This window comes from Pyxicephalus adspersus, chromosome 10 (assembly GCF_032062135.1).
Source record: "Pyxicephalus adspersus chromosome 10, UCB_Pads_2.0, whole genome shotgun sequence".
NCBI classification, from domain to species: domain Eukaryota; kingdom Metazoa; phylum Chordata; class Amphibia; order Anura; family Pyxicephalidae; genus Pyxicephalus; species Pyxicephalus adspersus.
In genome coordinates, this window is record NC_092867.1 from 4,610,342 (window position 1) to 4,637,741 (window position 27,400).

A 27,400-nucleotide genomic window follows, 5' to 3' on the forward strand; every position below is an offset into this window, starting at 1 on the left:
CTTCATATTTACTGGGGGGGCAACTCTATATTAATGAAATGGGCCACTGCATATTAATAGCTATTTGGGGCAAATCAATAATAATGACAAAGGGGCAGGGGGGCAACAACATAATAATGGACAAGGGGGAATAATCTCATACTAATGGCAATGGGGTAGGGATAAATCCTTAATAATGGGAGTTTCAACTTCATATTAATGGTGGCCACTGGGGGGAAGAGGGGCAGCATTATATTAATGGGAGTAAGAGGGGCAACTGCATATTAAGGGCCATTGGTGGCAACTCAATAATAACGACAACCAGGGGGGCAAATCTATATAAGTGGTGTTTCAATTGGTGCTCATATGGGTCCAATGGGTGATAACTACATATTATTATGGGGAGGGGGGCAACTTCATCGGAGGAATCAGCACAACCTTGTTTTAAAGGCATTTGGGGGCAACTCAATATTAATGACAAAGTGGCAGGGGGGGCAAATCCATAATCCTCCAAATCTATAATCCCCCAAATCCATAAGGGATGAGAAGTTCATATTAATGACCATGGAGGGGCAAATCTATAACAATGATCATGGGACAGGAGGCAACTTCATTTTAATGGCCAAAGTGGGATAACTTCATATTAATGGCCATTGGGGGGCGTGAGTGACACAGCCATGTTTAGCACCCAAGCACAGGACTTCATGTATCAGACATGTTTGTGGGGGTGAAGGAGTTATTGTTAACTGCCTGTCAGGATGTATAAACCAATGAACGGGCCGGTGAGATCCCCCACACACCTGGTTCCATCATTCCCAGCTGGGCCCACAAATGACACTGATTTATGTCGGCTCGGCCAAGCGCTGGCTCGGTTACGGTATATGTTTAAGATTTATCAAATTTACAGAGAAAGAAAAAAAAATCTCCCAGCTGATTTTGATTTTTTTCCCCCTATTTATATCTTCAATGTGATGAATCCGTTCAACAAGCAGCGGGTGCCGGGGGGCTCTCGTGTGAATCCTGTTACATGAAGAATGTGTAGGGGAGGGGATTTGTTTACAGATGTTTCTGATTTATAAATACTTTACAAGTATTTAAAGATCAATATCAGCTTGTCTTATTATAACACTGACATATTCCATGGCTTTGTACAAACTATATAGTCATGTGACTATAGACAGATGCCATATACCTACCTGTATGTATTTGGAATATGGGGAGAAATGCAGACGTGCTGGCTGTAAAGTTTTCATACATGAAGAATAAAGCAAACATAAGTAATCTGTTATTTGTTGGCTGCGTCAAATGCAAAGTCATAGGTGATACCATTTGGCTGTGAGCAGTTTTATATACTCGTACATGATGATCAGATCACATGGCGACAGGTGTAAAGTGTGAATTTGGAAACCATCATTTTATGACCAGTTCTTAATCTGTTTCTGATGCCATTTTTTTCTCTACTTTTGTAAAAAAAATTTAATACAAGGTTTTTACGTGACTGATATTTTCTTATAAGATAACTCAGCAGTAGCTGCTCGCTTGTGGACTGCCACTCTCTAATTGAAACTCCAACAGGGTCATATGAGCTTGGGGTAACTCCCTCTGACTCTGGCTATAAATATCCTGAACGAGAACAGAACTGAATAACAAATCAAATGATACTGCTTACAGACAGCCTCTCTCTAATTGACTCTCCATACAATATACAATGCTGTATAAACTAGACCAGCAGCCTGAGCTGTCTTAAATAATGTGAAAGAACTAGAAAACACAATGCAGCCTAGATATAAGGAATTGCATAAAAACTTGAATAGGCTCCAGAGCTCCACCAGCTGGCCACATATAATAATTATAGAATATTTGTAGGAAATATTTTATATTGACCTGAATAAACACATTTAAAATGTTTAATATTTCATCAAATCTGCACCTGGTATGCAGTCCTACTACAGAGAGCTGAATAAAACGCTGTGCCCCGAAGCAATGCAACACAATGCTTTGTGTTTAAAAAGGAAGTGCTGTGATGTCATCGGTGACATCATCGGACTTCCTGTGAGCTCCAGCAGCGGTCTTTAAAAAAGGATCGGCTCTCCAGCGTCACATGACCATCAATGATAAAAACTGATTGCTAATATTGAATATTTGTCTCTGCATGGGAGGGGCTGGGTCAGGTTTAATCTGTTTCAAATCCTTCACATAATGGGGGAAATTTTTTTTGTTATATTGTGATAATAAATTAATCAGAGACTTGGCAGAGCTCACACTGCTGATTGGAGAGCTCTGAATGTGACTCCTCAGGGGCGTGTCTCAAAGATCACTGCTTCCACTCATAGGACAATAGTCCTCTGTAGCTTGATGGCAGTGGACAGGCTTTTCTACCCAGGCTGTGGCTGCTTTATAAAAAAAAACTGCAAGGCTTTGCTAAACCTGGTTATCTGCTATACATTGAACTTTTAATTGGGCTTTAAGGGGCCAATAATGGATATGACATAATTTTTTTGGGCACACACCATCATGCTGATTTCAACAATGGATTTTATTAATGTCTTTTGTGACATGTTAGTAATTTGTTTATACAGACAGGTCTACTTTATTAGTACAGTCATTATAGGTGCTCAGTAGCGCCCCCTTTGGACTACCCACTGACAGGGAATATTTCTTTACACTTCGATGGATGGCGACCCAATAAACTTCCATATAAGGAAATTCTCCCAAATATTGCCTTTTACGCCTTTTTCACTTTCTTAACAAACTTTTCTCTCCGAGTTTTACGGAAAACAATGGCAGCTGTTGTCAAGTTGTTACCAACACAAAAAAATTGATTATTAATCAATAAAAAGAACGCTGCGACTTTTGAAAACATTTTTTCAACTTTTATTTTCCCGTGAAAATCACATCGCTTTAATGTTTCACCGTTTTTTTGAGCTTCCCTTCATTATTAAACCGTAACGGTTGTAGATGTGCGTTAAACTTTGTTTAATTCTGCAGAGTATATTGCAAAAAAAACAACATATTCAGCCTGACTTTGTAGCGTACAGGTGTAAGATACACAGCTCATTCCCCAACGGTCGCCTGCGGTTTTGATAAATGCCCAATTCGTAAAGCTGAATTCCAGCTTCAGATGTCTGGCATCTAAGGTTTGAGCCGAGCAGGTGAGAGAATTCGGTATTTTTGGGGAGGGGGGGTTTCTAGTTTTCTGGTACAAGACTGCCCTCTAGTGGTCCTGTGAGAAACTACATCTATAGTCAAAAAAACAGTTAAAAAAATTCCCAACTTTTTTTAGTTTTTTGTCCAGGAGGGAACATGACCCCAATGCCCGATACTTTAATCCCAGTGCCACCATATTGGTAAATGTACATTTTTATTCTTGACCATGCTAGCAATTATTCTACTACTCCTATTCAGAGCATGGTTGTAAAACCGAATGTGATCACAATTTCTGGAAAGTGACCATTACACCTGTGTGAGCTTGGTGGACATCCCATTCCATAAACATGGAGAATAATTTAGAGCACCTCCATCCTTGATGGACATTATTGTGGAGTTGACTCCTCTTTATCACCCTGCACTCTTTTGGAAAGGCTACAAGATTTTGGGGGGTGTCTGTGGGATTTACCCCCATTTGTCAGGTCAGGTACTGATGTTGGATGAGAAGACCTGGCTCACCATTCTAAAGGTGTTCAGTAGGGTTGAGGTCCGGGCTCTGTGCAGGGCACTCGGGTTCTTCCACCAAAGTGGTGATCCCATGTCTTTATGGAGGGGGCTTTGTACCCCGGGGCACCGTCATGGGTGAACAGAATAAGGTCTTCACCCAATGGTGACCACAAGGCTGGAAGAGCACAATTGTCTACAATGTCTTTGTATGATGGAGAATTTCCAGGCCCCTCCACTGGAGACACCTGAACCCCATCATTTGGTTGTATAGGAGTTATATACTTTTGGCCATATCCTCAGAAACCCTTACATTTTATATTTGGCCCAGACCCTGGTCAGGATTTGTCCTGATGACCAATGTAATGGAGACTTCAAGTGATAGAAAATTCAAAAAGGTTACAGCTACCACTGGAAGGAGAACGGAGGAGAAGTCTTCCAATGGAGATTTCCAATTCAGTCTTCTTTCATAGGAGTTGTCAGCCTAGCTGAGTGCTATGGTGGAAGTTCTGACTTTGAGAATACAATGTAATACAAAGTCCATGAAGAGTCCAAATGGCCCGTGCCTAGAAGCTTGTGCTGCAACAACAAAGTCCAAGGAGGTCCTATGCTGAGCCACGGTGAATCTCTAAAGAATTTTCTATTTTTGTGATCTGATGTATCAGCAGCAAAGATGATCTACATCAGTTTTTCCCCACCAAGGTTCTAGGGGGTCCTTAAGCAATTTGGGACTAAGTGACACCAATGATCTTTTTGGCGAAAAGACATTCTTCCCACTGATCATCACACTAATGTACTGTGAGCTGTGGATTAGGTAATTATTATTATTACACAGTATTTAAATAGCGTCGTCATACAACACTGCTCCGTAGTCATGTGACTAGCTGACCCTCAAAGGAGCTCACAATCCAATGTCCCCCCCCCCCATAGTGAAATGTCATTATTACAGTCTAAGGTCAGTTTTGGGGGGAAGCCAATTAACCAAACTACATGTTTTTAGAATGTGGGAGGAAACCCACCCAAACACGGGGAGAACCTGTAAACTCCATGCAGATAGTGCCCTGGCCGAAATTGGAACCTGGGACCCACGCTGCAAAGGCCGGAGAGCTAACCACTGAGCCACCATGCTGCCCATGAAAAAAGCCCACCTAACCTGGAGCTCATGCCATGATCTATACATCATACATGAACATTATGGCCAGGTTTGGTATGATCCATCATGCAGGGTTCCTGTATTGATGTATAAGCTGGTGGGAGGAACCATTTCACATGGCAGGGGTTATCATATACGTGACACACCAGGAAGTGTCAGATATTTGCAGTAGCCAGAGAACACATGAACTGCCAGACCGGTAAGTATGGAAGATCTTCTGATACTGGCTGCACTTATTTTATTTGTAGCACTTTATAGTAAATCAGCACACTGAACTGTATATTATTTTGTTTACTCTGTGTATTATAACATTTTTTCATAAAAATACATCATTCAAAATTTTATTCAAGTTTAAAAAAAATACTTTTGACGTTGACATAATTACCGAGGTTGTACAATCTTAATCGTATTCGACGCGTTTCGCAGACATTGTCTGCTTCTTCAGGTATTTGTGAAAAGTAACGGTAACGGTCCATTAAAAGAAAAAATCAATCTCACAAAATGTGGATACTTTTGTGCCTAGCCTGGTGGGTACATAGATATGGTATGAGGAAGAAAAGACAGGCTTTTATGGGCAATGTGTATAGCTTATATATAAAAGCTTTATTAATTATTTGTTTTGTTAATCTAAAACTAGACAAAGTCCTACTGCACTAGATCTTTCCTAACACAGTAATACTATGCTTGTCTTATATTCATTGGTTACATAGCATGTCAGAAATATTACATGAAATCAGCAAAGTCTCACTTTACCAACGTGTTTCGTTTTTTATATAAGCTATAGACAGCTACAGGTCAGCTTTCAACTAAGAACACCTGGGCCAGCACTTTATCTGGCAGAGTTTTCCCTACCATAGTCATATGTCTTTATTACATTTTAAGGTCAATTTTCAGGGGAAAGCCAATTAACCTAACTGCATGTTATATATAAATAAGTATGTATATATGTAATAAAATTCTGTATAATACATTTTATACCCATACGGCAGATTTTATGGATCAACAGATTACAAGTACCACAGCAGAGATCCAGCAAGCTGCAATCATTAAAGAAACCAACCCGTTATAAGAGGGACGTCCGTGAATATGAACACTGTCATTAGTCATCAATGAATCATGTTGAAAACTAAATCAGGAAATTCAAATGTCTGGGTTCTGTGAAGATTCATCCTCTTTATTTTATATTTGTGATTCATCTATAGACAGATCTTTATGTAAATATTTAGGAATATGGGATTCTTTTGGAGAAACCTTTAAAATTGGAATGGAGTTTAAAGTTGCCTTCAATGCAATATACTTGCACATGGTTATATTAACCCAGGGGGGTCAAACTCTAATACACAGAGGGCCAAAATTAAAACTTAAACAAAGCCGCGGGCCAACCTTGTAATTTATTGAAAAAATTAAAAAATGTTTCCTTCTCATTTCTCAAACTTTTCATATGGAAACAAAGAGGTTTTGCTTCACATTCAATCTGGAACAAGCTTTTAATAGAAAAAGAGGAATAAACATTTTATTTTAATTTTGTTTAAGAAAACATTTTCTGCCTCTTTATTTGTAGCCTTCTGAGTTAAATTCCAATGGTAACCTTTTTGCCCAGGCTAACAGTAATAATAACAATATTCTTCTATGAAAATCCAACCATTCATGTCCATGCCTTGGGGTAGCAAGGAAAAGCTGAGGGGGAGTGCTGGAAATTCCAGACACGGCCAATGCAGAGCTAAATCTTATGAGTGGCCCGCCGCTGGAACTCCCTCTTTATTGAGCGCCGCTACTAAAATTCCCGACATTATTTGCGTCTATAAAACAGTCTGATGCGGGGCCACACATAGGCAGAGAGCCCGCTGGTCTATAGACGCGAGTGACGCCGGGAATTGTAGTAGCGGTGCTTTTTCAATGCAACGGCGGGCCAGCTGCAGTTCATATTCTAGGATTCCTTTGGGGGCCAAAAAAAGGACATTGGGGGCCAGATTTGGCCCCGGGCCAGAGTTTGACACCCCCTGTATTAACCTGAAGGTACTTCCCACATTATGTTGTGAAAAAAATAAAACAATTCTACATATAGCGATGTATTTGAATCACAAAAAGATGTAACAAAAACACAGGAGGGACTCAAATCTTCCGCATATAACCCTTGAATTTTTGGGTCAAATCTTGTAAAATCGAAAAATCTAAATCAGACCAATCCTCAACATTTCTATCATTTTTAGGAATTCTTTTTGAAAATGCTTGAGGAATATAAATGAAGTACGGCATCACATGTCATACAGTGAAAGGGATTCAGTTTATAAAATTGTTTTTTATTTTAATATATTGCTCTCATATTAGGTATCACATTATATAATCCATAATCATGTCACGAATTGTCTCTTGCAGGAGCTCACAATCTTATGCCCTTACTTTAGTCATTTAGGACCAGTCTGCACTATGAATTTATGAAAATGTAACATGTTTCCGTCCACATTGTATCCTACCATTTTGTTTTTGGAATGTGGGAGGAAACTGAAAAACACACAAAGATAGGAGAACAATTGTCCTTTTGTAACCAGAAAACACTTTTTTTATCCTTTGATGCATCTCAATGCTGCTGATTTCTTGCAGCCTCCTTGGAGCCGGACTACATTCACTCACCTTATGGCATTTCTCCGTCAGCAGCAGACCATGGATGTGTAATGTGTTTGAAATGGAAACTTGCAGTTTATAAAATCTGACAGTATGAAAACACAAATGGGAGATATGGATAAAGCATTATCATCCGACAACAAAAAGTGCCTGAATTTCCATGGGGGGGATCACCAGGAATAATTTAAGAGCTGCAAACTTAAAAAAAAAGACTGAAAGTGAATTGCAACATGATAACATAAAATGAGATTTTAGTGGCCAGGTTTACATTTCCATTGAGGGCGACAATGCACAATGTGGATCAAACCGTTCCAAATGCATAAACTAAAACGCACAGCAATGCAAATCAAAATACAGCAGACAGAACATTGTGAAACTTTGTCATGTGTTGCACCCAACTTTTTGGAGGTGCACTGGCATGCCATTGACAATGAATGGACCTACACATGTAACATAAATAGCACACCTTGCAATGCAGTGATGTAAATGAGCTAAGATTTTCACGTTTTAGGTAAATTCCTTAAAAACTGACACCCAGACATGAAGTGACTTGTTAATTTTCATTGGTAAAAAGCTAAAAGATCAAAGGGAGGAAGCAAAAACAGCAACAACATAGGGAGGAGCGCAGCAAAACAACATCAATTATTGTGATAATTTTTTTGCAGCCCCTACACCTGAGAGGGGGCATTGCCATATCCCAGGTACTGTATACAGGTCAGGCTGCTCCCCCGCCCTCCACTCCATTGGATTCATTGTTTACTAATGTAAAGCAGGTTAGACATAAAGTAAGTGAACTGCACAAGTCAACAGAGACTCTGCACTGTGCACGAGGAGGACCTGGGCAGCCATGAGACCCTCGGAGAGACTTCTTTTTGGGATCCCTTTCCTTCTGGCCTTTGCCTCAACTTCTGTAAGTATTGGGGGTCCATGGGATTTGTGATTGAGGTTTGCTATCCAGATTTGTTAGTTTGTGGCGCATGTTTGTGTTTCACATCAGACAATCAAAAATTAAAAGCTTCATTTGGATAGTTATGGAATCTGGAGTTTTATGCATTTTATGCTGAGCATTAGGAAACATTTCTGAGGAGGGGGGACAGTAAAGTGCTGTTGGTGGTGAACATATTGCAATTAGGTAAGCAATATTTGCTATCTTGCTTTGCCAATTATTTGGTTGGAAATAGAAAGAAGCAGCACATTGCTGGGCATTATTTCCGGCACAGGTAAAGCCAGCTGGTAGTTTACATGTTCCCCAGTGCTAGTATAGACCCCCAGGAGATGCCAACCATTGTGTCATTGCTTAATGCTAATAGTGCCAATTCTGGTCCCCTATATTTTTTTGATGCCCATTGAGAGATCCCCAACATATGGAAATTGAAAAGTCAGTGCAGCCAAATGGTTATATGTTTAGATAAAGTCGATGTAAGCTGTTGAGCGAGCTGAAAGTTGTTTTTTGTTTGTTGTTTTTGGTTGTTGTTTTTTTTTTTTTAAATGTAATGTGCAAAAAAACAAAATAGCAAATGTCAAAACAAAAACAAAACAAAAATTTGGACAAAATATTTGTCAATTTGTTTTGGTTTTTTTGTTTATTTATTTTTTATTTATATTTTTTTATTGGCTACAAATAGGATTTAGGAGGTTTAGTGCAAATGGTTAAATATTACATTTCTATAAAGGTGTAAATATCCACCCAAGAAAGGGGTCATTCCAAATCTCTTATACCTTGGCTGCTGAGACTTGGTACAGGCACCCAGTAATAAGGGTGTCATTGGTTAAAGTGTATTGCAGTGCAGCAGCTGGGTGTCACACAGCTTGGGCATCAGAAGATGCATGGAGGATGTAGCTGACTGCTCACTGTGTAAGCAAACCTGTGCATTACTATAAAGGCCAACATACACCAGCTGCATCCTCCCCTCTGCTCATCTCTTCCCTTGCACTATACTAGTGCTTTAAGCATTGCACTAAATTATACCTTAAACTAATTTTTGGCTTTGGATAAAGCTCACTCGGGTTCTTCCTGTCCCAAAGACAAAGTAAAAAGAGATTTCTCCAAAATTAAAGATAAATTCCACTATTTAAAAACCTGTCCTAATTAAAAAAGTTCTCCTCCTTGGTCACCAATAAAAGTCAAGAAAAATAATATAAAGGGGAGAAAAACCAACTTACCGTGTACAGTAAAGGATCATTTACCTTTTACATTTACTGTTTGTATTCTGATAATTCCTGGTAATCCTGGCAGAAATTTTTGCTCAGGCAGTTTATTTAATAGTAATAACTCCATCCTTGTCTTCTATTTGTACTTTTGCATTGTCACCCATATAGGCTTTCCATAGACACAAGTAGCAATTTGTGCAGACGTGATCCCTTGTGCCCGGTGTAGTTATATCCCCGGGGTATCATTGTGTTGTGCCTGGATTTTGGGTGTGTCATTCATTTGTGTTGTGTGTTTATAGAAAGAGCCAGAGGTGCAGCACTATTGTATGGGGAGTCTGGGGCTTCTTTGTATATTCCTATTGTATGATATGTACAGCAATACTATGCTAATAATGTGACCTGATTGATGGTAATTTAATCATCATGTATTGTAAAAACAAGTTTTTCTTCTTTTTTTATTTATTTGTTTAGAAGTTGTATTTTTCCTATTTATTTATTACTATTATTATTATTTATTTTATTTGTAATACTTATTTCAGAAAATATCTCTCCTCTATCCAATACAAAATGAAATGTTTTGGTTGGAGCTGAGTGCACATAATATCAGATTCTCCTAGACATGACTAATGATCATTACATGGAATGATTGTGCTATTCTCAAAATATAATCACACCACGTAGGGTATTTAACACTATATAAAATTCTTTTTTTTTATACAAAATAGTACAATTTTGATTCAATGATTGAGCTATAATGAATGATATGTTACACTTGCAAATGGCCAGAAAAATAAATGCTAACCCCCTTGTCCCCTTTTCTATAACTGATTATTATTAAACAGAATTTATATAGCGGCAACATATTACGCAGCGCAGTACATTAAATAGGGGTTGCAAATGACAGACAGTGACACAGGGGGGAGAGGACCCTGCCCCAAAGAGCTTACAATCTTAGAGGAACTGATCATCCCAAACAAGGATATGTGAGAATCATCTCATGTCCATGATTTTTCTTTGTTATTGCACACTTGGGTGCAGCAATCTCTGAGGGCAAATTCACACAGATAGGTTATATTATGTTAACGCACACACATAAACTTAATTTTGTCATGCCTTTGGTATTTTGTTAGGGCATCCCATACATTACAATTTTTAGGACCTGATACTGTATATTAAAACTCTCCAAGAGAGAACTTGGGGGATACAGAAAGCTTGGAATGAATCTGGTCCAGGATTGAAAACATTTGCCGACCAAAAGCAAATGAGTTTAACCACCTTGCCGTTAAGCCCGACCTTCGTTCGGGCACAAAAAAATGGCTAGGATGGTTACCCCCGAGATTTTTCCCATCCTTACTTACCTGGTCCCCCTGTGCTCATCCAGCGTCGTTTTCGTATTCCAGCGTCGTCCTCCGTCCAGCGTCGTCCGTCGATCTCCCTCTCCAGCGTCGGGTGCCAGCGGGACCGGTAAGATGCCGGCCGGCATCTTGTCTTCCGCCAGCCGGCATCTTGTGTTCCGCCGCCCGGCCGGCGGGACACAAGATGCCGGCCGGCTTCTTACCTGGTCCCGCTGATCGTCCGACGTCCTGCTCGTTCCAGCGCCGGATGATCTCTGAAGGGAGAAGCCGTCCGGCAGAGAAAAAAAAAACTGGACAGCTCCTCCCTGCGTGCGTGATGACGTCGGCGCGTGTGCGGGAAATTCAAATAGAAACTCATTCATTCATTTTGTATTGGATTGAATACAAACTCCCGTATCCAATCCAATACAAAAAATAAAAAAAATTTAAAAAAAAGTAAATAACTTGGAAATTCAAATTTTTGTTTTGTATTTGATTGGATACAAACTTGCGTATCCAATCCAATACAAAATAATATAAAATTAATACAAAGTACATAACTGGTAAATTCAAACGCTCATTTTATATTGGATTGAATACAAACTCCGGTATCCAATCCAATACAAAAAAATAAATAAAATAAAAGTAATAACTTGGAAATTCAAATTCTTATTTTGTATTAGATTGGATACAAACTCCCGTATCCAATCAAATACAAAATAATTCAAAACAAACCCCAATAAATACAGAATCAAAGTTTTAAAAATTGCCACTTATTCCCTGGATGGCTAGTGTGTAACACTGTGTCTAAAGGTGCGTACACACTTCCAATTTGTATCGTTCCAATCGAAAGACGAACGATCGATTGGGCAAAAAATCGTTCGTAAAAAAGTAACCAACGACGCCGACGAACGAGGAAACTCGTTGGAAACGAACGACCGGACCGGCGGATCGGATTGGACGACGATCGTTGAACATCGTTCGTGTGTACGGTCGTTCGTTGATCGTTCATGCTCTGAGCATGCGTAATGAACGAACGTCCGTTCACTTTCCTGTCGTGCACATAGTTCCTCTATCGCTTAAACGATCGTATCTATTGTGTGTACAATATCTACGAACGATAGTGTCGTTAACTCTATGTGCAGGATCGGTGCTAGACGATCGTTCATATATATCGTGCAGGAACGTTCGTCGTTCGTTTTCCAACGATAATAATTGGAAGTGTGTACGTAGCTTTATCTTACCTTTGCTGATCTTCGCCTAATTTTGACCATTTGCTGCCTGCTTTGGCCTCTGCCTGGACTCCGACATCTCTGCCTGCCGCCTGCCCTGACCTCTGCCTGGACTCTGACATCTCCGCCTGCTTTGACCTCTGCTTGGACTCTGACATCTCTGCCTGGACCTGGACATCACCGCCTGCCTGACCCCTGCCATGGCTTCAAGCTTTGTTTATGTAGTCATGTTTAAGCTGATTTTTGTGTTTTTCCTTTAATTTTATTAAAAGTAATTTTTTTTTTTAAATGATTGTGTGTTTCAAACATTTTTTATATTCATAATATCTACTAGAACCCCTGTTCGGACATATTTCTGTAAGTTACAGGTCTACAATTTAAAAAAAAAAATTCATGAATAACGATGGATCACTTTTGGTACAGAAATCTAGACCTCAGTGTAACGGTCAGGAGGTTAAAGAAATCAATTCCAAGTTTTCTGGATCACACAGATTTTCCCATGATAGTCTATAGCTCTGATTAATCAGGCCCAGGAGCAATAGACTGGCAAGTCAATACATTGGTCAGTAATGGTTCATATTTGTTACAAATGCTGCACACCATATTGAATTTGAGTTGTGGTGCACTCTCCTGATTCCTCCGTGCGGCCAATAGAAATCACCATTTCATGTCTTTGATTGTCCTGTGATTTAAACAAAAAATTAGAATTCATAGTTTTGCCATAATGCTTCGTGCATGGCCAGTTATAGGTCTAACTGATTTTATTGGAATGGCTGTCAAACCAGATGCTGATTGCACTGCCTATCGTAGAGCAAGTGAAAAGGAAGAATTAGCTCTTAGATATGATATGATGAAAGTTTAAAACAGAATTCACTAAAAAAAATCTATCTATTTCTCTCTACAGCTCTCTCATCGTGGCCACCATCACCATCATCACCATCACCACCGTCATCATCGTCATCCTGGTAAATGATCTCTATAACACTATAATGGCTTGATGGTCATGTGACTTTATAAAGAGGGCCAATGACATGTGTAACCGTATGTCGGGGGCGTTCCATGTGCACTTAGTAAATAATAAACTTTTCTTCTAGAAGAAAATAAAAAAACGTAAAAATCTTTTTAAATATTTGCCAAAACCAGAGAGCGCTCTTCCTCAGGGGAGGGGACAGACAGGAGTCCTCATGGGCGGGGCTGAGCATGATCAAAAGACCTTATGCTACCCCACACAAATGTTCAGAGGAACGTCCGATGACCCACCCATCAATAATAAAGTTCTGTGCCAAAGTGCAATGACTGGCATTACATACTCCCTGGTACCAGGCCAAGCCCAGGAGCCATGTGTGATAAAAGTGTGCAAAGTAGCATGTCTATGGTGCCATACCTAAAACTCAGGTGGATCCCCTAAACCCCAGGCAACCCTGAGCTGCCCCCTGAGGGGCATTAGCACTGCAGGTTTCTCCTAACTCAGTAAAATGGTCCCTATTAGCAGGCATTAACCCCACAGATCCCCATAGGACAGGGATATGCCCATTTCCCACCCTCTTTGGGGTATTTCCACTAATAAAACCCCCTCTACAGGAACACCAATGGTTCTTTTCCCAGAACTGATAAGAATAAATATTATTCTCCATGTAACCTGGAGGAGGAGCTGGGAACACAGGGGGGGAGGGATTCACAAATTTTGAGATGGATAGGAACAAAGCAGGGGGATTATGGCGGGGAGGTCTCACTTTTGAAGTATCCAAGACATAGGAAGAAGGGGTTCAACTGTCTCCATGTGGGTGGGGTTTGCATTTTTATTTATTTTTAGGGTTTTTTTTCCCCCAATCAGCTCTCCTGGACCCCTAACACCGAGTTCTTATGGCTAATGGTTAAGTATTAGGGATAAGTTTTGGGTTCACCGTCACCATAGGTTGTTGGGACCGTAGAGCAGACATTTACCTCCAGCTTCCTGTTCCTTTTGTTAGATAATAATTGCCAGAATTAAATAAAACCGCTTGCCCCCCTCCCGAAATTATTTTAGAGTTCACTGGAAACGTTTGAGCAAGATTTATAACCAATCATGAGCTGCTCATCATTTCTTCCTTATAAGGCAATGCTGCTCAATGGGCTCATTTGTCTTTGAGGTTGGTAGTTGGGAAGCTGCACTGAGCTCTAGGGGCGCCCCCTTGTGGCTGATGCTGGTCCTGACATGTTGATCTGTGTCTTCTGCAGATGTTTTCGAAGAATTAGAGAAAAGTCTGGCTGAGAATGTACAAGCCCTCAATCTGTATTACTACGATGATTTAGAGGGTACTGTATCTCCTAATAATATAAGATAGATGAATATTGTCTTATGCAATGCTGTAATATATATTTCGGGGGCCCCGTCCTGTTCTGTATGGAGTCAAAATGTTCTGCTTTACTGCAGTGTTATTGGGGACTGTTCTGAATGAAGCCAAAATCTTACTTTGAGAAACTCTGCCACTTTTTTATTTCTGTCTGTGTCCACACAATCTCCCCAATGGGACAAATACCAATACATATATTTTCACCCTTCCTTTCCCAACAGTAAAAAATTTCACTTTACATAGTCAATGCAGAGAGCAGAGCTGTGGGAGTGGCCTAATCGCTCCACCCACTATAGGCTGTCTGCAGAAATCTACAGAGTGGGCGGAGACAAGACCAGTCACCCTGCACAAGTCGAGAGAGCAGCAGTGACCGGTCTGTATTACAGGAAGTTCAATACAGAACAAATACATAAAGTAACACTACCCCCAGATCTTGTATATAGACAATATTTCTTTCAGCTTTTGCTGCAGATAATGTGACATCGCTGCGTTTTGTATTTACAACACACATCAGACTGATAGAAATGTTGTGCGGTGTGTGCTTTGTGTAATAACTGTACAATTTTCCGTAGATCCCTGCCTATCACAGCCATGCTTTAATCATGGAACTTGTGTGCCCACGGAACGGGGATACATGTGTCGCTGCACCGAATTCTTTACTGGATTAAACTGCGATAAAGGTGAGAGAAGGATTGCCAAACTTTATTTGAATTTTCAACTTTATGAAGAAATTCCTGACTTGCCACAGTATATTCTTCAATCAATCGAAAGCTATTCTTATACTGTACAAGGCTGAGATGATGTGCTGATGCTTCCTGCTGATTGGAGGGCTCTAGTTGTGACTCATTAGGGGGCGTATTGGACCTCTGCAGAGAGACCACTGCTTCCATAGTCCTTTTCTGAAGCAGGAAGCATGCTTTTCTACTCAGGCTTTTGCTGCTTTATAAAAATATTAACTCTAAGGTACTGAACGCCTTTTCATTTGGCACCTGGAAAGTATTTCACTCTTCCTTTGGGTCTGTGGATACCTAATATGTGAAGGAATGGTCCCTTCCAATTTCTTCATATTTGGATCACAAAGGATTTCTTTTATGTTAAAATCAATTCTCGTTTTTATTTTATTGTAGCCATCCGCCCGTGTAATAACACCACCTGTCTGAATGGAGAGTGCGTCCTAAAGAAAATGGCGCCTTACTACAAGTGTCGATGCCACTATCCGTACCACGGCCCGTCCTGCAACCTAGGTATGGCGCGTCTCTGAATCTGTAGAATTCTTTAGTCTTGGAAAATACAGAAATGGTTTGATGTCCTCTGGTTCTCATGGTGGAGATGGCAAAGTGCCTGGCGCCCTCCCAATTGGGGATGAAAGGAACTGGGAGGGGATGAGCAGAGTACAGGATCTACATTATTATTATTGTTATTAATAAAGAGGATTTATATAGCGCTAACATATTATGCAGCGCTGTACATTAGGGTAGAGGAAAAGTTTCACCCTGTGCACTGATCTTAGTGGTTGTTGGCCCAAAAGGGGGCAAAAACAAAAAATAAATTAATGCTAAAGCGGACACTTTTAGGTTACAGCTGCCCAATTTTCCCAAATTTCATCCCATCCATTGGGGACAATAAATACTTCGAGTCCATCGTATTCATAACATTGTTATATCTCTCTTGTGTTACAGTGGAAGATGTCTGCAAGTACAACCCGTGTAAGCATGGTGGAACCTGGGTGGTGAAGGGTCAGAATAAGTTTTCTTGTGACTGTACAAGGAATCGCAGAGGAAGGTTTTGTGAAATAGGTGTGTATGCATTGCTAAATATTATAACCAATGGTTTATATATAGATTGTAAGCTCTTCGGAGCAGGGTCCTCTCTCACTTTCTGTATTAGTATGTCATTTGCAACCACTATTTATTGTACACCGTTGCGTAATATGTTAGCGCTATATAAATCCTGTTTAATAATAGTTACATAGTAGGTTGGAAAAAGACATAAGTCCATCAAGTTCAACCACTAGGGAAAAAACATATCCCAGATATAAAACCCTATGGACATAGTCGATCCAATAAAATAATATAAATATAAAAAGATGATCAGTATATGCAGGTTCCAAAATTAAGCTGAAATAGTTATCTCCCGATCTCCATTTGTATTGGTTATCAGTTTCCTAATTGTACCCCCCCCCCCCTCAGCTAACTGATCTCAATGGGGGAAGTGGGGAACAATGAGCAAAGATTGAGATGAAAGCTTTACTGTTTTCTCCATGAGAGCATTATGATAATGATGATGTATCTCTCCCCATATACATGGCCATGTTGACTTGTGCAAATGTTAAGGTGCGTACACACTTCCAATTTTTATCGTTCCAATCGAACGACGAACGATCGATTGGGCAAAAAAATCGTTCGTAAAAAAGTAACCAACGACGCCGACGAACGAGGAAAGTCGCTGGAAACGAACGACCGGACCGGCGGATCGGATTGGACGACGATCGTTGAACATCGTTCGTGCGTACGGTCGTTCGTTGATCGTCCATGGGCTGAGCATGCGTAATGAACGAACGTTCGTTCACTTTCCTGTCGTGCACATAGTTCCTCTATCGTTCAAACGATCGTATCTATTGTGTGTACAATATCTACGAACGATCGTGTCGTTATCTCTATGTGCAGGATCGGTGCTATACGATCGTTCGTAGATATCGTGCAGGATCGTTCGTCGTTCGTTTTCCAACGATAATAATTGGAAGTGTGTACGTAGCTTTAGACAATGTTGCATTCTACGATTGAAGTGCATCTTCCTATCCAATTATTAACTGGGATCCATTATGTCCTTTGTGTCTGATAACCAAATATAAAATAGATTAAATAGCAGACACAACTTTGTTCAAGATCCATCTTTATATCCACAAAACTCAATCACTGCTCTTATCTGGTGGAAACAATGACTGTCCAGGAAAAGTCAACAGAGATAACAGAACATGAAAAGATATTCATGGACATGATGATTACCTCCTGATGAAGATGACAATAACAATTGTGTTTAGAATTCGAGCTGAGTGGGCATAAAACTGAAATAAGTTTTTTGGGCAAACATATATTTCAGTGAGAAAGCTTAACAACTTCAATAAAAAGTGATAGTTATGATACAATAAATAAGATTAGATTTTATAGCCACAACCTATTTAGTATTTATGGAGTTTGTTGAGAATGGAAACTAAACATCTATTCTTATCATTTAGTTATCAATGAGAGTCCATAATTCCCTATAGGGGTACCATGTATTGAGGCGCTTGTAGGGAAGATATCCGTCTCCTATTATCAGGATAGACATAGACACCATTCACCTTTGGGGTCACCAAAGTCTAAATTTCTGTGATCAGACAATGGTTAGCCACCTTTAGGAAACGTTTCAGCAAACTGGTGGTGTAACGATGGGTTTGATCATTAGGTTTATTCTGTTGGTGTCCATGATTCTACCTAAGACTTGGTAAGTTTCCAAATAAATGGCGAAGGTGTGGATAGCAAAGGCCCTCAAATAGAAAAGTAGAAGTTCCAGAATTTTATTGGTAATGTCCCTGGGTAGAAGATATTTCTGGAGTTTGTGAAGTGTCCACACAATTCTTCCCAGGACCTCAGCCAAGGAAGCCATGTCTTGACTGTGAGCTGTCCTTTAGATATATAATCCTATAAGGCAGTGGTAAGCAAACTCCGGCCTTTAGGCTGGATATGGCCTAGCCAGTATTTCAGCTAGAGAGCCTAATGCCCCCCTAGTTATTTATTGTTGGATCGGGCCTAATTGAATTGTTGCGTTATCGCAAGTTCCGAACATCATCAATATCATCGAGTCCCCACACCGTAACCCCAATTACTATGCCTGAAGAGCAGAAGCAAAACGCAGCTACCAGTCTCCTGAAGGTTGACCTCGAAGGTCGTGTCTCCAACCCCAAATGGACAGAGAATTTATTCTTCATCCAACGTGGCAACAAAGACCTGTGTTTAGAGCATTTCAATGCCAAGCACGTGCACACGTACAGAGATTACATCGAGGATGAGCGAAAGACCAGTCATGGTTGGGGAAAAAAACTTTTGGACACCTTCTTTCTTCTGACCTAGTGTGCTCTCTTGACCTCCCGAAAATGGCCCCGTAGTCCAAAGAGTTTGCCGACCCCTGTTAGAGAAATCTTCAGGTTTAATCCCTATTGATTTATAAAGAATATGCAGACTAGAGAACATTGCAGTCACTCAAACTCTTGGCTATCAAATCAAGACTAGAAGAAAGTTTATTATTTTGCAAGTGAGCTCTCTGAGTTAAACTATTCCTAATTCTATCCAATACAAAAGAAAATCGAGTGGATATTGTGAGTTCTGTCTTAATGGTGATCAGATCAATTTTAAGCATAGTGAGGTTTTAAGGATTCATTTAGAGAAGTAAAATACTTCTTTTATTGACACAATGTTTATTATTGTTCTACAGAGTCACATGACTGCTACAGAAACAACGGATTTCGATATCGTGGCCATGTCAGCCGCACAGAGAGTGGACACCGGTGCCTTCCATGGGACTCTTACCATCTGAGTAAAGAGGATGTCAATGCATTCGTTCCAGACATCTGGCAATACGGGATCGGAGAGCACAACTTCTGCCGGTAAGTTCCATGATTAATGGCTGCCTGCACAACTTCTAATATAAAAGAAATTAGATGGTCCTTGGATGGTCCATAAACTTCCCTTTTATGGTGGATGGTAGAGAAAAACCAACTCATGGTTTCTGAGGAACTATGATGCTGAGAACTTTATGTGGAGTAAAAAATTTCAGTCCAGGAAAGGAGCTGGTAAAACTTCTGTCCCCCTCTGGGTCGTGCTAAGATGTTGCAGGGTAATGTATTATATGTGACACCAAGTCATACCTATTGTCTCATCCACACAGGAATCCAGATGGAGCAGAGAAACCATGGTGCTATTACCTGGATGGGAAAAAGAAACTGAGATGGGATGAATGTGAAGTTTCCCACTGCCCACGAGGTATGTATGGATGTTTAAGCCCTGATTGGCTGTATCACTCGAGGGGTCATCAGCAGGAGGAAGGAGGTCCTGATTCCCTATATAGATAGAATTGTGGGGTCACCATCACTAGAGGGGTCACCATAGGAGGAAGGAGGTCCTGATTCCCATATATAGATAGAATTGTGGGGTCACCATCACTAGAGGGGTCACCAGCAGGAGGAAGGGGGTCCTGATTCCTCTATATAGATAGAATTGTGGGGTCACCATCACTAGAGGGGTCACCAGCAGGAGGAAGGGGGTCCTGATTCCTCTATATAGATAGAATTGTGGGGTCACCATCACTAGAGGGGTCACCAGCAGGAGGAAGGAGGTCCTGATTCCCCTATATAGATAGAATTGTGGGGTCACCATCACTAGAGGGGTTACCAGGTCACTAGGTTCACAGTGACACTGTAACAATCACTTTATATATTATTCCGTCTGTCTATCCATCCTTCTTTGTAGCACCCTATGCAATCATCTCTCTCATAGCCAATCTCTACTCTTTATGTTTTGCAGTTTTGCGTCTTAACATCACTACCATCGTGAAGCCACCTAGCACCACGGTCATCCCCAGCACAACAGCGACTGTGAAGAATTCATTCACCACGTGTGGAATAAGAGAGAATTCAGGCATCCGTGGTCGGATTGTTGGTGGAAAGAGGACGCAACCTGGAAAGCACCCTTGGTTGGCGTCCCTGCAGGTGCAGGCGTCTCTCAGAGGATTAGAGTTCAGACATCTGTGTGGTGGCACTCTGATAGCCGAGTGTTGGATTCTGACCGCTGGCCATTGTATGAAAGCAGTGTGAGTACCCAAAAATCCCATTATTGTCTTTTTCTAAAGGACCACCAGCAGTGTGTTGGAGAGGAGCCGGTGCAACTGTGCAACTGGGGTAAAGATGGAGGGCAGATCTAATGAAGGGGAGACTTGGGGGCAAATTTAATGAAGGGGAGCATGGAGGGCACATTGTAATAAACCAATATGGCTTCTCCTATGTACATTTAACATTTTTCTAAATTTTCATGCAGGCCATTTCAAAACTTCTGGAGAGTGTTTCTGGGTAAAACTGACCTAATGAAGAACGAGAGCTCGGAGCAGGTGCTGGAGGTGGAGAAGATCATTGTACATGAGAAATATATGGAGGGAGCCTACAGCCTGCACAACGATATTGGTGGGTGACCCCTTCTCACCGGGACTAACCTGAGCTTTCAGTGGCTCTGGAATGTTTGTGTTAAATTTATTAACCAGTCATTGTCTAAAAAATCCAATATTTTCCAAAATCTTTCTGCCTGACTTCTTCAAGTGCTGAGTCTCACTCCTTAAATGTGAATTTGCTTTCTTTTAATTGCAGCCCTAATAAAACTGAAGAAAGTGAACGGGACGTGCGCAAGGGAGACGCGCTTTGTAAAGACGGCTTGTTTACCGGATCGAGAATTTCCACCTGGAAAAACATGTGAAATAGCTGGGTGGGGGATGACTGAGAATGGTAAGTTCCATGACTTTTCTCTAGAGAAATGCCCCGCTGAAAAAATGGAGGAAAAAGTGTTAGGGAAGTAGATGGGACTAGGAAGTGGACCCTAGATGAGGGCTAAACAAAGATGGCGCTATAGCCACACATACATAGGCCGATATCTTCCAGATGGGGAAATATTTGCTCTTCACTAGATGATATCTGCCGTTAGGAAGTTGTGTGTTCAAAGAGCCTTGGAAGACCCCAATTGATTTCATATTCCTCTACTCTAATGTAGGTTTTCCTGACTACTTGCTGGAAGCTTCCGTCCAGGTCATCTCTGAAGCCAACTGCTCCGACCCCACAATTTATGGCAAATATATTGACAAGAGTATGCTGTGTGCCGGAGTCCCCGAGGGAGGAATTGATGCTTGTCAGGTAGGTCCTTCTGTTCTGTCTCGGGTTTCTCTACAGAATGGAGGCCACCATTGTCTTCCTTCTGCATACTTACCCATCTGTTTCTCTACTCAGGGTGATTCTGGAGGTCCCCTTGCCTGTGAATGGAAAGGAGTGACTCAAGTCGCCGGCATGGTCAGCTGGGGAGACAAGTGCGGTATGAAAAACAAGCCCGGGGTCTACACTCACGTCTACAGATTTGTCCCTTGGATCATACAGACCATGAAAGCAAATTCATAAATGTGTTATTGTGAGGATGACACAACTGATGCCTTGTTGCTACCATGGTGGGCACTTTGGGACTTTTTTGGCTGATGCACAGCCATCAGTGGGCATGGGGCGGGGGTATGAGGGGTATGTTGCAGTAACTGGACAATGTTAGTTTAAAGCCCCTCATGGGCCACACTTGTTATGTACCTTTATGTATATCAACAAGAATTATCTGTGCTATAGTATGGGGGGGGTGCTAAAAAGTTCTGGGCCGGCCAAGAGGGAAATGACCTGGAGCTATGAAACCGGCATTTCACATATTCAGCCTAAAGTTTAATACACTTTGCACATCATTTCTTAAGTTTCAATAAATATTCCAAAAAACATTCTAATGTCTCTGAATCAATCAGAAATGTTCTTTTCAGGGATAGCAAGGCGTACTAACATCTGGTGAGTCGGGTAAAGGATCCATGCACTTAAAATACCAAATTTTTCAAAAAAGGTGAATGGTCCTGCCAAAGGAGAACTCCTGCCCACAGCTGCCCTCACCATTTTCCTTTCAATGCCTCCTTTAATCAATTTAAAGAAGTGCCCTGCATTATCGTTTGGATCTTTAAAGCCTTCTGTATCCCCAAAACCTTTGGCCACAACCTTTCCTGAAGACTTTTGGGCCTTGAATTTCTTCAGCTGTGGAGAACCCAAGTGCCGCCATTACAATAAATGTTGACTGGTCTCTAAGTCATAGTGGTATTACCATGTTTCATAAACTATTGTTCCAAAAAGTTGTCACTCAAAATGCTGCAAGATCAACTGAAAGGTGTTCATATGATATTGGTACTTGGTGCCATTCAAACATTTCGCCACCCAATTGGCTTCTCTATACCCAACAGCTGATGAGTTACAAACCCAACACATTCATTGGATGTCTGTAGTGTCCAGCCGGCCATTGTATTAGAAGAGATTCACTGATCTGCCAATATCAGGTCATGAACGTCAACAATTCAGTTGGCACTGTTGAAGATCCCTCAGATCTTTCTTCGTCTTCAAATCTCCATGCAGTTGGCTGGGAATTAAATGATGTTAAATTGAAGTCCTGAATGGTCGGTATTCCTCACTAATTGGGCTTGATTTATTAAAGCTGGAGAGGATACACTTTCATCAAAAAAGCTGGGTGATCCAGCAAACCTGGAATGGATCTGGTTCAGGATTTGGTAGCAAATAGGAAATTACTTTTAAGAACTCTATACCAGGTTTTCTGAATCACCCATGTTCACTGATGAAGGTGTTTCTTCTCCAGCCTTGGAGAGCTTTAATAAATCAGGCCCAATGTTTGCATCATTGATTTGCGTCTGAGGTTTTCCTCTGCAGAAACAAAAACTTGACCCAAATCTGAACCAAAAAGTGTGAAAACAGAATTTGTCAAGAAAACTCAAAAGGTAAACTTACAATTTAGGGACTTACAATATATAATGACCAAGCTACAGTGACCAAATTACACTTTTGGGAAGTGGGGCAAGAACTTGGCAAGAATAAGATATTCTTATTATTATAACTATATATATACACCACAACAAAATCCTCAACAATCAGCATGCCACAGACAAAACTGAACATACATAGCAAGATATATAGCACGAGTGTCAAACTTTGGCCTATGGCCAAATCTGGTCCTCAGGGTCCTTTTTTTGGCCCCCCAAAGAATTCCAAAATGAACTACATCTAGCCTGTATTACCCCCTCACATCATCATTTTCAATACATGCAATACGTTAACAATATTCCTGCACACACATCATGTGACACAAAGCCTAGGCAATGATCACATGGTGCCTGAATACCAGGGGCATTGTGTTTGTTTCAAACTATTAGAGACTGCAGAGTGTAATATTTAGTGTCACACAAACTTGTGATGTGAGAGGATGAACAACACACACACTGCATAGATAGATAGAAAAATAGACTTTTCAACCCTAAAGTGTGTGTAGTAGGGTTTGTTTTTGTTAGTTATGGATGAAGTAGTAAACTTTCTCAATTTTGTCAATAAATTTCAAGTTTGGCTCCCGACTTTGTCTAAGTTTTTTAATTCAATAATAATAATATAATAATATTTGAATTTTTGGATTCCAAAAATTCTGATGTTTTTTACTTTTTCCAAGGCAGGACCCTGAGGCTCAATACAAATTCCATGACTTTAGTGATAATAATCCATCTGAATCAATTGGTTCCATCATTTCTCTATCTGTAACCCAGCACAGTGTTATTTCCATTTGATCTGTATGGCCGGGCCCCAAGCTCACCAGGAAAGGGCCCCATTCTGTAAACATCAGCCTGCACAATCCAGGGGTCATCGCCCCACAAAACATCCACCGGCCGCCTCTTTAAATCCACAGGACAAACATGGTCTGTATTGAAGTTTATTTCTTACAAACAAATCGAAGTTTTACAAATCGGTTTCAATGCTTCTAGTACACAACTGATCCTGCCAGTCCTATCGTAAGAAAAGTGCGCCACGCTGGAGACGCCATCATGGCAGAAAGCAATGGCTGCTAGTGAGAGGTGATTCACCTAAGATCCTTAGAAAACATTCACCACTTTTTTACTCATCACCCCCCCAAAACGTTCAGTGACAATCTTTAATAGCAGAAAAATCCGTCTGGGTCTCTAGCACCTCTGAAGACAACCTGTCAGCATTCTGAAGCATTAAAGAGGACCTGTCATCAGATTTATGTTAGGTGCTTACTGAGTATTGTGTAGATATGTATAGTGTTATCTCCCATAGACAATGCAATTTGCTTTACAGATCTGCTGCAGCCTCTGATCATGTGACCAGATACAATGTTACAATCTGAGAGGAGACTGAGGAAATGCTTCTTCCTGCCTGCAGCAGACTGATGACATCATCTTAGTCATTGACTGGAGCAGAAGGATAGTGTTTAATGGCAAAAAGTGGAGCTTTTCTGATCTTGTTGAATAACACTGAGACAGGTCCACTTTAGGATAAAAAGCTTGCTTGATCATAGGTAAACTTCTTTTTGCAGGAAGAGCGCCCCCTGCAGGAGGAGCCTTTTACAGAGGTAGATTTTTCAGATTTAACCCTTTCTGAAGAAGGTGGCATATGGTGCGGTATCAGTCATTGCCACCTTCCACCCATAACAACATTCTCTGATACAGTATAATATAAAACACCTTCTATCAGTAACTTTATCCTGGACACACACATTACAATCCGAGCGTACAATCTTACAGATTGTTTTCTAGATGAAGCAGCCATGGCCTGCATAGAAAAGACTGTGCCTGTTGGCAGAGAAGGACAGTAGCTGTGTCTGTGCAAAGCAGCAGTCTCTCTGCAGAAATCGGGCATGCCGATAGGTCAAATCAAGCTCTGAATCAGCAGGAGGTGTCTGACCTCTGCTGCAGAGAGACCACTGCGTCCACAAAGAGCAAAGGTTTTGCTTCAAGCATGCAGACAGGTAACAGATTTTTTTTTTTATTCTTTATAAAAAATATGAATTGTAAGACTTTTTGTATTGGTTATCGTTCTTTTTGGCTTTGTTGAGATTGTAGGATCAGATTGTAACACATGTGGCCAACTCAATACAACAACTTATTCCAAAGTGCGGAGGATTGCAAGCAGGGCTAACTGTAATGCAGAAATGTCCATGTGATCTACATCCCAACACCAAATCCAATTATTTCCTTATGGGGACAACTTTCCGCCTCTTCACGTGTAGGATTTCTGATGCGTCAGGGTTCACACCGCTCTGCTGTGGGGACTGCGAGTCCCGGACGTCCTGGGGACAAGGAGGGGAAAGGTATGTTAGACCGCTGATTGCTCTGGCCAATTAATATTTCCTATTTCTTGATATAGAAGGGGCAATTTCTGCAAAGCATTGCCGAGGACAAAAGCCACCAGTCCCACCCCCACCTGGTCAACATCCAAAACCTCCATGGATTTGGCGACTTATTGCCGCACATTGATCAGTTCATCCTGGAAGATGGACGACCAATTTATCTCCATGGGTGAGTGATGAGCCACATTACGACAACGAAGGCCCAAAAATCACCCAACTGGGGTCAGACTTGAATCAAACCTACAATACCCGTGTCACTCCACCAATGGGGATATCCTGTCCTGGAGACTCAACAGAAAACCAGAGGAGATATCTGCTCATAATTGTCCCCATTGAGAAGATTTCCCCTCTATCTCCTAATAGTCAATTAATGTCAAATAATTCATAATAAATCATCCCTATGTACAGCGCTGCGTAATATGTTGGCGCTATATAAATCCTGTTTATTATTATTAATAATAAGATTAATAATAATGTTAATAATAATTTATTTCCTATTGTGACAATTGGCCACTAGGTGGCAGAACGAGTCATTGTTTTAATAGGACCTAAAAGGAGAAGAGTAGAGAGATATAACCATCTGTCAGCAAATTTACGATGAATTGAACTGGGAATATTTTATAAATAGAACCCTAAGATTTAAATTTTTTAATCACTTGCTGGATTTAGATCTGGGCAGAGAAAACTGATATGCCATGTTGTCTCTTTATAAAGAGACACTTTATAAAAACCATCAACTTCCCTTATTTGCAGGTTGTGAACAGTTCAATATGCAAGACAATTTGTAAAAAAATGGATTTCTGATACTTACCTCTGCAGCAAAATACCCCTCCCCTTCCTGAGAATTTGCCAGTTCTGCTGCCCGGCGGGCAAGTTCCACTTTGTAATACCCGGGAGGGGTCCAGCCCACACCCTTCATCCAGTTCAGATCAGATTTGTATTTTACCTGCAGACAAAACAAAAAAATTAAATCAGCTATATACAATGAAAAATCAATCCTTACTAATACATTCATCAAGCTAACATAAAATAATAAGGATCAGTGAAAGTGACTGCAGCTCAATAGGCCTGATTTATTAAAGCTCTTCAAGGCTGGAGAGGATACACTTTGATCAGTGAAGCTGGGTGATCCAGCAAACCTGGAATGGACTTCTTCAAAGTAATTTCCTATTTGCTAGCAAATGTTTGGAATATTGGACTAGATCCAGTCCAGGTTTGCTGGATCATGAAAATGTATTCTCTCCAGCCTTAGAGAGCTTTAATAAATCAGGCCCAATAGGAATGGAAAATGCCAGTCAATGCCGGAATCAAAATGCAAAACCTTTTAGAACTGCAGGTCAGATGCAGCTGCCTTTGAATTCTGAATAATCTCAGAAGCACACTGATGCCATCTACAGAAGAACAAAGTCCTTCTATACCTTGAACACATTTACCTAAACCCATAAACCAAAAACACTCAATAGACCATCTTGCCCCCCCCAGCATGCCCTGTAAATAGACCCATTATAACCCATGTGGGCAGTTCATGGTACGTACGTCGCTTTGCAGACTGTGTGCCTGCTTGGCGTGTTTTAGCGTGAGCTGCTGCGGGTCACACGTGTACTGGTGGAGGTGTTGGCGATAGTTGACATCGCTGGCTTGTTGTTGGCTCTTTTTGGCCTGGATGAATCCGGGTTGGTTCAGGTGAGTGTGGACCTGTGACCTGGTCTCCTCCGAGAGCTTCTTATACTCGCGGTCGCTCTGAAGTTTGCTGACCCTCATCACGTGCTGCGCCTTGGGGTCGTCAATAATGCTGCGGTAACCAATTTGATGTCCCCTGTCCTTGACAAAAGCTTCTTTGTAACAGAACTGCGGAAACATAAATGTGAACCCAATAAAACAAAGATGTCCAGGACAATGACTAATTATATTTCCAAAAAAAGGTAAAACATTACTGGCC

General features: G+C 40.9%; 2 protein-coding genes across 2 annotated transcripts in view; one reads left to right on the plus strand and one right to left on the minus strand.

The window, feature by feature from the left end:
* Window positions 1–12,846: 12,846 nt before the first annotated feature.
* Window positions 12,847–21,641, plus strand: HABP2 (hyaluronan binding protein 2). Its single transcript, XM_072424782.1, has 13 exons — window positions 12,847–12,937; window positions 14,340–14,417; window positions 15,028–15,135; window positions 15,583–15,699; window positions 16,135–16,251; window positions 18,332–18,520; window positions 18,926–19,097; window positions 19,379–19,473; window positions 20,014–20,299; window positions 20,524–20,666; window positions 20,847–20,981; window positions 21,244–21,383; window positions 21,477–21,641. The coding sequence occupies exons 1-13, from the start codon at window positions 12,847–12,849 to the stop codon at window positions 21,639–21,641; spliced, it is 1,836 nt and encodes a 611-aa protein (XP_072280883.1).
* Window positions 21,642–24,010: 2,369 nt separating this feature from the next.
* The window catches only part of NRAP (nebulin related anchoring protein), a gene marked incomplete in the record, with an annotated part of 53,418 nt that continues 50,028 nt past the window's right edge, over window positions 24,011–27,400 (minus strand). Inside the window, 3 exon segments of the mRNA XM_072424181.1 lie at window positions 24,011–25,401; window positions 26,273–26,407; window positions 26,998–27,309. Of these exon segments, the coding sequence (XP_072280282.1) occupies window positions 25,300–25,401; window positions 26,273–26,407; window positions 26,998–27,309 (549 nt within the window).